Below are 13,092 nucleotides of genomic sequence, written 5' to 3' on the forward strand. Positions count from 1 at the left end.
AATCTACATGGACTGAAAGGAAACACTCAGAAGTACTTGGCAGTCTGATCAGCAATTTCTTCCCAGAAGTCGGGGAAGGGTTCTCCTGGAGCAACTGTGGCTCGGTTAGCGAAACAGTGCACGTCCTCCCTGGGGAGAGGCCAGCGTGGGGCAAAGGATGGAGAGCTTAATGGGCAAGCTCTCTTCCTAAGGTGGCTGTGCCGGCTTTTCTCCTCGGTCCATCTTCTGAGAAGCAGAGCTGCAGAGGACAGTGAGCTCATATCCACCACACTGCTTTTTAGTTCCCGCGACTTACAAGAGAGAGGGCTGTGGCTCTCTCTCCGGGTTCTCCTACGATGCATTAGAACAGAGGGCAGCACTGTACATGTGCCGGTCATTCAGGCACCTTGATCCCAGGTTAGGTGAAAAGATTTTTTTTGGATTTGGGGTAAAGGAAAAGTTTTTATTCAAAAGCTTCACAATTTTGGAATAACAGCTTTCCATGTGAATTAGTCACTCAGTCCTAACAATTAAGGCTAAAATCTTTAACTCTTTAGTTATAGCTTTGGTCATTTAGGCCTGTCCATTAAGGCTAAACTCTTTAATGCTGAGTTCTCCTATCATTCCCCCAGTTAGTTTTAATTATCTTATTTCTATAGGGTTAGTTTATAAACTAAAACAACATAAGATATAAAAGCTACACAATTTTGGAAAAATGGCAGGCTTCTGCCTCAGAGCCTGTTCCCTTTAGGATACCCCAAGAATAAACCTGCCATCCTCTGCCAGGCCAGCCCGATCATAGGCTGTGCCCGGAGTTCCTCCCCATCCAAAATACCATCCATCTGGAAATGCGGGCAGCTGTAGCGCGATCGTCCAGGCATCCTCCAGGAAGAAGAGCCCACGAGCCAGAGCCAGCCAGTCTGGTTTTCTGGTTTTTTGTTTTGTAATATTTTATTTATTTATTTTTAGAGAGAGGCGAAGAGAAGGAGAGAGAAAGGGAAAGAAACATCAATGTGTGGTTGCCTCTCACGTGCCCCCCACTGGGGACCAGGCCTGCAACCCAGGCATGTGCCTTGACTGGGAATTGAACCAGTGACCCTTTGGTTCCCAGATCTATGCTCAATCCACTGAGCTACACCAGCCAGGGCTAGATGAAAAGATTTAAAATCAGGCTCTGCCACTTACTAGCTCTGTGACCTACTCTATGGGAGTGCTCTGATGAGTAAATTAAATGGTATTTGTAAAGTGGGTCCTCATGGCTGCTAACGTTTGTTAAGTGTTTTCAAGGTATTGTGCACCTTGAGATGGTACAAGGAGTATCTGAGCCCTCACAACACCCTATAGGGAGGGCGCTATCACTGAGCCCATTTTATGGATGAGGAAACTGAGTTTAGAGGAGTTAAGTAACAGTGAGTGAGGAGCGGAACCCGTGTCCAAATCCAGTTGTCTGACCCCAGCGTCTGTACTCTTTCTTTTTTTAAGATTTTATTTATTTATTTTTAGACAGAGGGGTAGGGAGAGGTGGCGGGGAGAGAAACATCAATGTGTGGGTGCCTCTCATGTGCCACCCTCACTGGGGACCTGGCCCACAGCCCAGGCACGTGCCCTGACTGGGAATCAAACCAGTGACCCTTTGGTTTGCAGGCTGGAGCTCAGTCCACTGAGCCGCACTGGCCAGGGCCAGAATCTGTACTCGTAACCACTCTGCCGCCTTCCTAGTGCACCTGCTAAGCACTCAATAACATGGCCAGTTTGGGCTGCATCAGGAGGCACTGTATGCCACCGGAGAGGAGTTTGAAACAAAGCTTGGTAGTTGTGCTTCTGGTCTGAGTTACGCTCATTCCATTACTTGTGTTGCTCAGCGGCCCTCATTTATTCCGTGTTTGCTTTCTTCCCATTCCTCACTTTTTCAGAGCCTGCTGACCTTACTGGTGTAGCAAGTAGCTGCCTGCTGAATACCTCTGCCGTTTACCTTACTTCCTGCTTTGCAGACCAACTCCCCGAGCAGGAGCTCAGGCTGCTGACAGAGCCCCTAAAGTTTTCTGTCACTGACCCACAGTTATCCCCTCTCTTCCTCCCGCTCCTCTCAAGAACCATGCTGCATTGATTCAAACTCTCCTCGTCCCCTGAGATCATGGAAAATCTTCATCAGCCTACTGTAAAAGGGTGACTGAAGAACAGACTGGCCCTGGCTGGTGTGGCTCAGTGGGTTGAGTGCTGGCCTGCAAACCAGAGGGTCACCGGTTCGATTCTCAGCCAGGGCACATGCCTGGGTTGCAGGCCAGGTCCCCAGTAGGGGTTGTACGAGAGGCAACTGATCAGTGTATCTCTCACACATCGATGTTTCTCTCCCTCTCTTTCTCCCTCCCTTCTCCTCTCTCTAAAAGTAAGTAAATAAAATATATTTTTAAAGATTTTATTTATTTATTTATTTAGACAAGAGGGAAGGAAGGGAGAAAGAGGGAGAGAAACATCAGTGTGGGGTTGCCTCTTGCACACTCCATACTGGGGACCTGGCCTGCAACCCAGGCATGTGCCCAGATTGGGAGTTGAACTGGTGACCTTTTGGTTCACAGGCTGGCACTCAACCCACTGAGCCACACCAGCCAGGGTATAAATAAAATATTTTTAAAAAAGAAAAGAAGAATAGGCTCTAGAAGCACTGCTAGTGAACTAGTGAGCAGAAGATCAGCCCTTGAGAGCAGAGTACGCCACTGTGGCTTCTTGGGACCTGAGCTTATGTGCACCAGGTGCTCTGTCATTACTGTGACTAAGACTGTGGGGTTTTCCTTCCTAATAATCTCGGTTAATGTTTATTGAGCACTTGCTGCTTACCAGGACCTGAGCTAAGCCTTCCACATGTCCTTTGTCGCCTGCTCCTCTACCTCAGCACTGTTCGGGGACCTTTCTGCAGTGGTGGAGGTGTTCCGTGTCTGTCCCGTCCCACACAGTGCCAGGGGCCACATGTGGTCTCTGAGCATTTCAAATGCGGCAAGTGCAAGAGAAGAACTGAATTTTCTTTCTTTACATTTTAATTAATTTATATTTAAATAGTTACATATAACTAGTGGCTATTATGTGGACAGCTCCTTTTAACCCATTTCACAGAACGGGGTTAGAGGGTTAAGTAATTTGCTAAAGGTACTCAACTCTAGTAGCCGGGCCAGGCTTTGGACCTGGGATTCCTGCCCAGAGCCCCCACTCTTCACCACCCTCTTATGTACCCCCTTTCTATTATACTTTTTGCAGAAATTGTTTCCCGGTTACAGACTGTTCCCTGATTTGTAAGACCGGGGAGGGGTGGGGGGTACGTGCACGAAACCCACCTGGAAATAGGCGTGTGAGGAGGCTACCTACGTGAAGAGAGCTATGGAACTTGCCAAAGGGTATAGAAGAGGACCTGTAAAGATGAGAAAACATTCCCCATTCCTGGACACTGCCAAAAACCATCTCTCCCCACAAACAACCTCTGGATTCAGTATAATTCTGTTCCCTATCCAAAAGGGAATTGTGATGAAGTTTGATTCTAAACAATGTGCCAAAATAGCCAAAGGAGTTTTGAAAATGAATAGTTTAGTCTAGGAAGATGGCATATTAAATCACAAGTCAGTAAGGGACCATTCGTGTGGAAAATGGGTTATCCGTCCAAAAAATAATAAAGCCGAATCCTTATCTCATGTCACGTATAAAGATCTAAGCATTAAAAAACCCAAAAGTCCTAAAACCAAAGAAGAATAAAGGTGCCTTTGTAATGTCAGACCAGGAAAAATGGGAAACTATAAAGGAAAATACTAACGGCTTTAACTACATAAAAAAAATAAAAATTTCTCAATAGGAAGAAAAAAACCACCAAAAGCAAAGTTTAAAGGTCAGTTGACACTGGGCAAAACAAAGCAAAACCCAAACCAAAAAACATTGCAGCAAACAGAGTTAAACACTTAACGAACAAAAATTGTTGCAACAGAAAAGACGAGCAGCCGGGAGAAGATTGGACCGAGGTTATGAATAGGCAGTTTACGGAAATACGAAATACGAAATACGAATGGCCAATAGAGATGTTCCACTGCATAGGTGATCCAAGAAATGCAATTGAAAACAATTAAGTACTGTTTTTCACCAATTTGGCAAAAATTAGACTAATTATATCCTGTATTGGCCAGCATGGTAGGAGTGTAAATTTATCCAACCTTTCAGGAGGGCAGATGGCAGGTTCCAGCCAAATTGTAAATAGGCATGTTCTGTGACTCCAAGGTGCCACTCCCAGCACTCACCGTGTGGAAATACCCACGCAAGGATCCGCCGATGTTTGTTGCAGTGTTTTGTGTGATATCAAAGAATTGGAAACAGTAGCCATATCTAGCAATGGTTAAAGCGTGGCACCTTTTAGAAACAATGTGGCTGTGAAAAAGAATACAGTGGGTCTGTGGGTAATGTTGTGGGGATATATACCGAGTATTGTTAGGGAAAAGTGACTTTCAGAACAATGAGTACAGTATGTCCCTATTTTACTTTTTTTTTAATCCTCACCCAAGGACATTTTTTTCATTGCTTTTAGAGAAAAACAAGGAGGGAGAGGGAGAGAAACAGACATCAACTGGTAGCCTCCCATACACAGCCCGACCGGGGTTGAGCCTGCAACCTAGGCTGTGCCCCGACCGGGGATTGAACCGGGTTGGTTTGCAGAACAATGCTCCAAGCAGCTGAGCCACACCGTGCAGGGCCTACTTCACTTTTTAAAAGTCTGTGTGTGCAAGAGAAGAGTTGGGAGGATACACACACACACACACACACACACACACACACACACACGAGCCGCTGACAGTGGGGACCAGAGAGGAGGCAGTTTTTATATTTATACCCCCTTCCATGTTGCTTGCATTTTTGTGATAAGCAAATATTGTTTTGAGAATAATTTTTTTTAAGGTATCCTGACCTAAGTAAGGAGTCTGAGTTCCAGCCAGGGCTCCCTCACCTAGCTAAACACCACAGTAAAGGGCTTAACTTCTACTGCCTCTAGCCACTTTTTTCGTTTAAAAATAAATAAATAAACATTTAAAACTTTTCCATGTGTTTCAAGCGTGATGGTGGATATGGCTACTTTTATAATGAAGAAAATGAATAAGCCTGTTTTGCTTTTTTTGGAAAAAAAGGATTTTATTTATTTACTTTTAGAGAGAAGGGAAGGGAGGAAGGAAGAGAGGGAGAGAAACATTAATGTGCCAGAGATACATGGATGGGTTGCCTCTCACACACCCCCAGCTGGGGGCCTGGCCTGCAACCCAGGCATGTTCCCCGCCTGGGAATCGAACCGGCAACCTTTAGGTTTACAGGCCAGTGCTCAGTCCACTGAACCACATGAGCCACACCAGGCAGGACTGTTTTGCTTTTTTAGTAAGGAAGTTACACTAGATCTCTGAAGACCCTTCTAGCTCTAACATCTAAGCCTCTCTGATCCCAGATTTCCTTGGGTTTTGAAATACATACACACATACACACCACCACCACCACCACCACCACCCCCACTCCCTCTGTGGTTCTGGGTAGTGAGGCATATAGGAAGACTTTCAGCCTTTGCTGAGAAGGAGTTGTGTGGCTTTCATCAGCCCACTGCTCCTCCTTTTGGTCCTGGGGCTCCATTTCCCCTGGCTCTCGGGAAGCAGGGCAGAGCCCCAAGGACTGAGGTCGGTCCCTGGCCAGCAGGGCCACTGGGCGCACTCTGGGCCTCTGAGAAGAGAGACTATTTTTGTTGTGGGTGCTGAATGGTTGGCCCGTCTCCAAGAGCATGAGCTCGCTGGTGTGGTTGATGTATCCTGCCTGCCGCTGCCATCCCCACCACTGCTACAGAAAACACGAGAGCGCGTTTGTCCAGCACCAGGAGCTTATACCTGAGATGCGTGCACAGGCATGGTGCTCTTTCATCGTGTCCTCCCCCGTTCTGGCCATTGGAAGGGCAGCAGCAGGGCAGAGTGTGGCTAACATGAAGGTGGAGAGCCTTCTCCTAGGGCTTGACGTGGAAGAGACCCTGCCTTCTAACCGGCTGCAGAGAATTCGGTCCAAGAAGCTGGGCTTTCTTAGCCTTAACTGAGCCGGTAGAGCTGCCCTCGCCTCATCAGCTGGGTGGGGTCTGCAAGTTGTCTCGCCTGCTGTCCAGTATGAGAACAGTGTCCTTCTTGGTGTAGGGCTTCCCGTGACCCTGGTGTGTACCCAGACCCATGTCCAGCCTTGTCAGGTTCCTCAGGCAAACCCAGTGTCCCACGTCAGCCTGTGGCAACAAGACCATCGGAGCAGGTGCCCCAGTCCATCAGCCCTTAGTTTCTGCAAAGGAGCAGCTTGGAGCGGGGCCACCGTGTTGCACAACTCCAGGGGCGGGAGCACTTACGCTGGGCACGGGGGCTCATCTATGTCGATAACACTCCATGTGGGGCCCTGGGGTTGTGGAGCTCGGTGACCCTGGCTCAAAGGCTGGCACCACTGGAGGACCAGGACTGCTGTGCCAGTGGTCGCTGTGCAGAGCTCTTCCGGAGGGCCCGTGGGGGCCTGGGCTGTGGGGAGACAGCCGTGGGTCTCGGACCCTCCTGCGCAGGGTGGGCAGCAGTGCAGGCAGTTTGGTGGCCTCTGTCAGCCACCACGAATACGTCATTTGACTGTTTTTCTCAGCAATCTTCTCGATTCCAGGACTTCATAGCCCCCCTCTTAATGCGTTTCTAATTTGGGGTTGGCTTTCTTCCCCCTTCAGCTGCAGAGCTACTTGGCTGCATGTGAAGACGAGACCCCGGCCATCCGGAACCACGACAAGGTCCTGCAGCGTCTGTGTGAGCACTTGGACCACGCCCTGCTGTACGGGTGAGCCGTGGCCCTTTCTGGAGAAGATGGCGGGGCACAACGGGGCGCCACCACGGCCATGCACAGCCTCCAGAGGGACGCCCCTGGCCTCGGCTGCCCTTTATTTCTTCTTTCCCTTGGCAGAAAGAGATTTCTCTCTCTCAGGCGGGCCACAGGCTATCTGTAGCTGTCTCGGTGACCTGTCTCTGCGCCGGCATAAATGACAGGGGAGTGGGGAGGACTAGCAGATGAAATGATGGTGGGAAGCCATGCTGTTGCCTGCGGGTCCCGCTGGGAACCCATTGCTTCTAGCCCTGAGCTCACTGCTGACACAGCTGGTGGACCAGTTGACTGCGTCTTCCTGGGGGGAGCCCTGTTTCAGTCATGGCAGCTCCTGTCCTCTTTCTGCAGCCTGCAAGACCTCTCCTCTGGCTACTGGGTGCTCGTGGTGCATTTCACCCGGAGAGAGGCCATCAAGCAGATCGAGGTGCTGCAGCACGTGGCCACCAACCTGGGGCGCAGTAAGTAGTACAAGGTTGGCGCTGGGAGGGACCAGCTCTGCCCTCCCTGTGAGCAGCTCAGGGCTCAGGTGTGGCCTGCAGGTCCGCCCTGGAGGCTGATTCCCTCATGATGTCTAGAGGCAGTGGGCGCTCAAGTGCCAGTGCCCTCCATGAGGCCCTCTTCTCCCTGCACGCGGCAGTTTGTTGGAGCATTGTGGAGGGGGGGGTGGAGGGGAGGGAGATGCTGAAGAGAACCAGGCTCCCGCGGGCCCCAGACGCAGCATGTGATGGGTCTCGCTTCCCTCCCTGAGAGAGGATCAGTGTTAGCCTGCAGGATCGCGCGGAATCCTTGCATTTATCAACCCACCTGAAGTTTGCAGCGTGCCCTCTTTACCAGAGCCACGAGCTGATGGGAAATAAAGATTTCAGGGCTTATGGCATTCCAGTAAGAAGGCTTTTGGAGCCCTGGCTGGTGTGGCTCAGTGGACTGAGTGCTAGCCTGTGAACCGGCAGGTCACCGGTTCAATTCCCAGTCAGGGCACTTGCCTGGGTTGCAGGCCAGGCCCCCAGCTTGGGGCCTGTGAGAGGCAGCTGATCCATGTGTCTCTCACGTCAATATTGCTTTCCCTCTCCTTCTCCCTCCCTCCCTTTCTAAAATTAAAAAAAAAAAAAAAAAAGGCGGTTGGAGTGCCTGGTCCCTCAGGTACTCTTTCTTTCCTTTCTGCCCCTGCTTGGCAAAAAAAGCCAGCACCTGACAGAACTTCCTTCCGGTTACTCCTGCCCTTGTTTGCAGGCCGGGCCTGGCTGTACTTGGCCCTCAACGAGAACTCCCTGGAGAGCTACCTGCGGCTGTTCCAGGAGAACCTGGGCCTGCTACATAAATACTACGTCAAGTGAGTGTCTGTCTGCTCGGTCTCATGCAGCCCCAGCGCTGTCCTTGAGCGGAGTCCCAAAGACTCTTGTCACATGCAGACACCACAGTAGGCCCCATCAGAGGCCTCGCCTGGCATTGCCTGCTGAGGGCATGTCAGTGCCGGCCACAGGGCTGTTAGGGCCCTGCCTGGGACGGCTTTTGCCAGAAGTTCCGGTGCTGCAGCTGGGCTTGTGTTTAGCAGTTTGGTGCTCTGCCTCTGCCCAGTCCTCTCTCCAGGCCGCTGACCCCACTGGAGCGCGCACCCTTTGCTGGGGTTGCTGCAGGATCAGAGTATTTATAGCAGCTGCTGCGAGCCAGATGGCCCTGTGCTGCAGGTCCCATATCTGAGACACTGGCGCTCGAGTGCTGTGTGGCCCCAAACCCAGGGGGAGAATGCTGCAAAGGGGTGAGTGAAGGCTGCCTCAAGCTGGGCGCCTTCAGGGAGTAGGGGTGTCACATGTCACATTTCAGCACAGCCTGCGTGTTGGTGAGGTAGGGCCAAGCAGGCAACCAGACCCAGAAGCCCCATCGTCCCTCCTTGCGTCTCACAGGAATGCCCTGGTTTGCAGCCACGATCACCTGACTCTCTTCCTGACCTTGGTGTCTGGGCTGGAGTTCATTCGATTCGACCTGGATCTGGTGAGATGCCACAGCTCTTGTGCCTGCGGGGGCGGAGGAGTGGGCAGTGTAGGCATGGGTCCAGGTGCCTCCCAGGGAACCTGCTAGGCATCTGTGCAGGTGATGGCAGGGTTCTTGGTCTAAACAGTGCGAGTGAGTGGAAGCTTAAGGCCAGGTTTCCTGGGTCAGCTGACACCTTCCTACCTCTGTCCCAACTTGGAGAAGAGCCGCACTGCCTGGCGCCTTTTAGCGCTGAAGTGCTCTCCTTGATGTTTAGGACGGGTGTGTTTGAGAGCGACAAGGCAAATTCATCCCTGTGCCTCCTGGGGTCCTGGAGTTGCCACCAGCTCTGTATTCCCCAGTGCCCCTCCTCACGCCGTGCGTCCCTCACCGTCACCACCAGAGAAATCCGGTGCTGGCCCAGAACGAGCCAGGGGGGCTCACATAGCCTCTCGGACTCGGGCTCATCAAGGGGGTGCAGCTGCACCGTCCTAATTGCATCACCTTCCCGGGTCCCTTCCCCATCAGCACAGACTGGAAAGGAACTTAGCTACTGAAAAGTAGTAGAAATTAGGGACATGAGCAGCTGTAATAGTAAGAGGCCAAGGAAGGCTCAGAAGGCATATTTCAGGTTCTATCACCTCTGTGGGCCTCAAGTCCAGCTTTAAGAGCCACAGCCATTCACATCATTCTCTCCAGCAGCTTGTTTCTGAATTTAGTACCTTAAGCCCATTGGTCTCCCAAAGAAAAACTGGCATGGACAGGCTGTGACCGCAGACCTGTGGCTCCAGACCCGGGACCCTGCCGTCCGTGGAAGCCCTCGTCTTGGCCCACCCACGGCCTCCCGCCACCCAAACCGGCCTTTTCCACTCTCTCCTCAGGACGCCCCCTACTTGGACTTGGCCCCCTACATGCCTGACTACTACAAACCTCAGTACCTGCTGGACTTTGAAGACCGCCTTCCCAGCTCGGCCCACGGCTCGGACAGCCTGTCCCTCAACTCCTTCAACTCCGTCACCTCTACCAACCTGGAGTGGGACGACAGTGCGATTGCCCCATCTAGTGAGGGTGAGTGGCCCTGGGGCAGGAGGCAGCCCAGCCTCTGCTGTGACACTGACTCTAGAGCCACTTGTGCCTGGCTCGGTGACATCTTTCTTGGCTGGTTTTGGTCCGGTGGTTGAAATGGAAGTTAAGCGGGGTTGGCCATTTCCCAGATCTTCGTTTTCTCTGAGTCCCTTTGGTGACTGAAGCACTGATTCTGGAGACAAAAAGCCAAACAATCTTATGAATGTTAGACCCTTTCCCAGAAGGTACTGCCACATGCCCGGCGTCAGTTTTCTAGTGAGGAGGGGTTAGCAGAGAGACCTGGGAACTTCCTGCCATCGCAGGGGTGAGCGTCACCTGCCCCGAGGGGGCGTCCTACCTTAGATTCTAGGCAGAAAGAGGCCGAGGAACCACTGGAAAGAGAACCAGGTGGAAGCAAAGTTTAGAGGAAGACTTGCCACCATTTTCATGAGTCCATGTGGTTTCTGGGTCCCTCCTGCACTTGCTAGTGTATCAGGGACCATCGTGCCTGTTGCATCAGAAACTAAAACAGAATGTCACCACGTCTGGATGTCATTTTGTTGTCTTGATTCAAAAACTTACTGGAACAGCCTGGCCCCGTTCAAAACTTGGGCCTCCACGTTTATTTATAAAACCGGCTGCTTCCCCACCTTCATCCCCTGCGGGGAAACCAGATGTCTTCATCCCTGCACCCCACCTCACCTCCAGGGCAGGGGAGCCAAGCCCAAGTCCAGCGCCTGGGACTCCCTGGAATTGCATCAGCAGTGAGACGACCTTTTCCTTTGTTTCTGCTTGTGCCCTGGGCCGTGCTCCCAGGAGAGGGGGGTTACTTTCAGCCTCGCTGTTGGCGAGACTTGCACTGGTCCCTGTGCAAGTGGAAGAGAGCACTCGGCCCCCAGGGCTGGGCGCCTGGGCTGCCCCAGAGAAGTCAGGGGCACGGGCCTCGAGGGAGCGGCCCCACCTCTCAGCTGCTGGGCACGGAGGCAAGGAAGGCACGGGATAGAGAAGAAGGTCAGGTGCAGGTGGACCCACGTTCTTCTTTGCCTCCCGGATGTCTTCTTAGCTGGTCAGAGGCCACTGAGCCAGTGCCTGAGCTGAGGCGGCTGGGGTCCTAGTAAGTTCCTCTGAGGTTGGTTGGTAGATAAAATGTAGAAAGTTTGATTTTTTCCTCTCGTTTTCTCCCATGCCTCCCGCCCTGTTGCCCCGACCCTCCCTGCCCTTCCACTGCCTGGTTCTAATCTCAGTTTTGTCCCCGTTTTTGTAGATTATGATTTTGGAGATGTGTTTCCAGCAGTGCCGTCTGTACCCAGCACAGACTGGGAAGGTGGGACAGAGTCTGCCGTTACCCCCTTTTCCTATTTTTGCACTGTTTCCATACCAAGCTTGCTGCATGATTCAAATTCAGCTCGTTCTTTATAATGGCAATGATCATAATAAAACCAGGTTTGGTGTTCTAATAGATGGAATTCTGCAGTAGGAGAACTTGACCTTTAGCCCTAGGCAAATTTCTTCTCCCAGGGCAGGACTCCTGCCTCTGCAGGGTCCTTGTGGAGTCATTAAGTGATGGCTTTTCAGGGACACACAGATCACCCTTCCTGGTTCCAATGCCAGTCCATGCTCTGGGTGTGTGTAGGGCATTGCTAGCGTGTGGGCATGGCGGCCTGACCCAGCGAGTGGAGACCTGTTCCGGAAAGTGATGCCTTTGAACATGTGGGTTATAAATTCCTGTAGGTCAGATGCGTTTCTGTGTCAGAAGCATCAAGAAGCAAAGGCAGAAGGGTTGATTCCTTCAGTCCATTCTTAATGGCTTCCTCTTGGATAGTTTTGAATGAGATTGAGGTCTGAATAAGATGAGGTCTAAATAAGGGAAATTGCCCAGGTATGCATGAAACTTCCTACAGGGAGAGTCCAAGTTTTAAGGCAGATTAGAATAAACTCGGTGTCCACTAGGTGGCAGTAGTGCTTGGGCATTTTCCTGCCCTATACTCGACTTCTGGGCTTGTGAAAATTCGTGAAGCTATTTTCTACGTTCCTGTGATTACTCAGAGCATAAGGCACGTTTCTGGGAAGGTTAATGCTTCCTCCTTAAATCTAAGGCCATAACCAGACCCCTGTGTTAAAGACCCTCTTGCCCTGTGGGCCACTTCCACCCAGGGTGGGGTGGGGGGCCAGCCTCTGAAGGAGGAGGAACAGGTGCTCCCCACTGCCCGGGAGCTGGCCCCTCATTAGTAGAGCCATGGTCTCTGAGTAACGGATGGCAGATGATCTTTTTCCGAGTCACGTGAAATCGCTTAAGTTTGAGGGAAGTAAGATGGCACTGGGGGAAATAAAGTAGGTCATCTGGCCAGGAGACAGCATCAGGGAGTCCCGTGTCTTTGTGAAGGTCAGCCTGAAATCCAGAATTCCATCATGACATCATTATCCTCTCAGCCTCTCTTCTTGCAGCGGGCACTCTGGGCACTGACACCCACTCTGGTTCTAACAACTAACCCCACCCCACACCCCCCACCCAGCTACCCGTTGCCTGTTGCAGTCGCTTGAAAGCAGGGCCTGACCCCCCGCAGCCCTGCGGGGTCCCTGTGGCCTGAGAACTAACCACGAAGTCTCACTGCTTGCCGGGCAGGGCGAGCTGCGTCCCAGCAGTGGTATCCTGCTTGTGAGCTCCGTGAGTTCCCGACAAGTCCTGAGCCCACTCAGGCCTCTCACCTGGGGAGGCTTGGTCTTCCTAGACCAGAGGAAAGCAGGACATGGGGCCAGCTCCAGACTCTGGGCCCCGGGGTGGGAGTTGGGGCAGGCACTCCATGGTCCTTAGCTCATTTACAGGACCAGTGGAGAGCTGAGCCTTGACACCCACCACGTCCAGCGGTCTGCTTGCTCACCTCTCAGACTCCCCTCCCGCGGCAACTGCACATCTCCAGGGGCTGGAACAAGAACGCGTGGGCTTTGCAGGGACCTCCTTTGAGACCAAAGGGCAAGGTTTTCTGCATCTGAGAACTAAGGCTCTATGGTCCCAGGACCTCAGAAGAAAGTCTCATCTATTGCTAGTGTTTTTCTGGCAGACCTGGTGATTGCTTTAGCCCCCTCCTTTGTCCTTATATTAAAAGACAATGTACTTTTTAAAAAATATGGATGATGTGCTGTGTCAGCAGACAGCTGCCAGTAGTTTCCGAGATCCACTAGGAAGCTGACGGCAGG

General features: G+C 51.8%; 1 protein-coding gene across 4 annotated transcripts in view; it reads left to right on the forward strand.

The window, feature by feature from the left end:
• Nucleotides 1-13,092, forward strand: part of PLEKHM2 (pleckstrin homology and RUN domain containing M2) — a 36,598-nt gene that overhangs the window by 13,826 nt on the left and 9,680 nt on the right. For 3 of the 4 annotated variants that reach the window (XR_008426370.1, XM_053920402.2, XM_053920400.2), the window contains exons 2-7: nt 6,716-6,822; nt 7,213-7,322; nt 8,095-8,194; nt 8,766-8,853; nt 9,714-9,900; nt 11,162-11,221. Coding sequence is in view for 3 of the 4 variants with exons in the window: in XM_053920402.2 (XP_053776377.1) it covers nt 6,716-6,822; nt 7,213-7,322; nt 8,095-8,194; nt 8,766-8,853; nt 9,714-9,900; nt 11,162-11,221 (652 nt within the window). In the remaining variant the exon portion in view is untranslated. The remainder of the gene's footprint in view (nt 1-6,715; nt 6,823-7,212; nt 7,323-8,094; nt 8,195-8,765; nt 8,854-9,713; nt 9,901-11,161; nt 11,222-13,092) is intronic. The other variant, XM_053920401.2, reaches the window with a different exon arrangement.

Source organism: Desmodus rotundus, chromosome 3, assembly GCF_022682495.2.
Source record: "Desmodus rotundus isolate HL8 chromosome 3, HLdesRot8A.1, whole genome shotgun sequence".
NCBI classification, from domain to species: domain Eukaryota; kingdom Metazoa; phylum Chordata; class Mammalia; order Chiroptera; family Phyllostomidae; genus Desmodus; species Desmodus rotundus.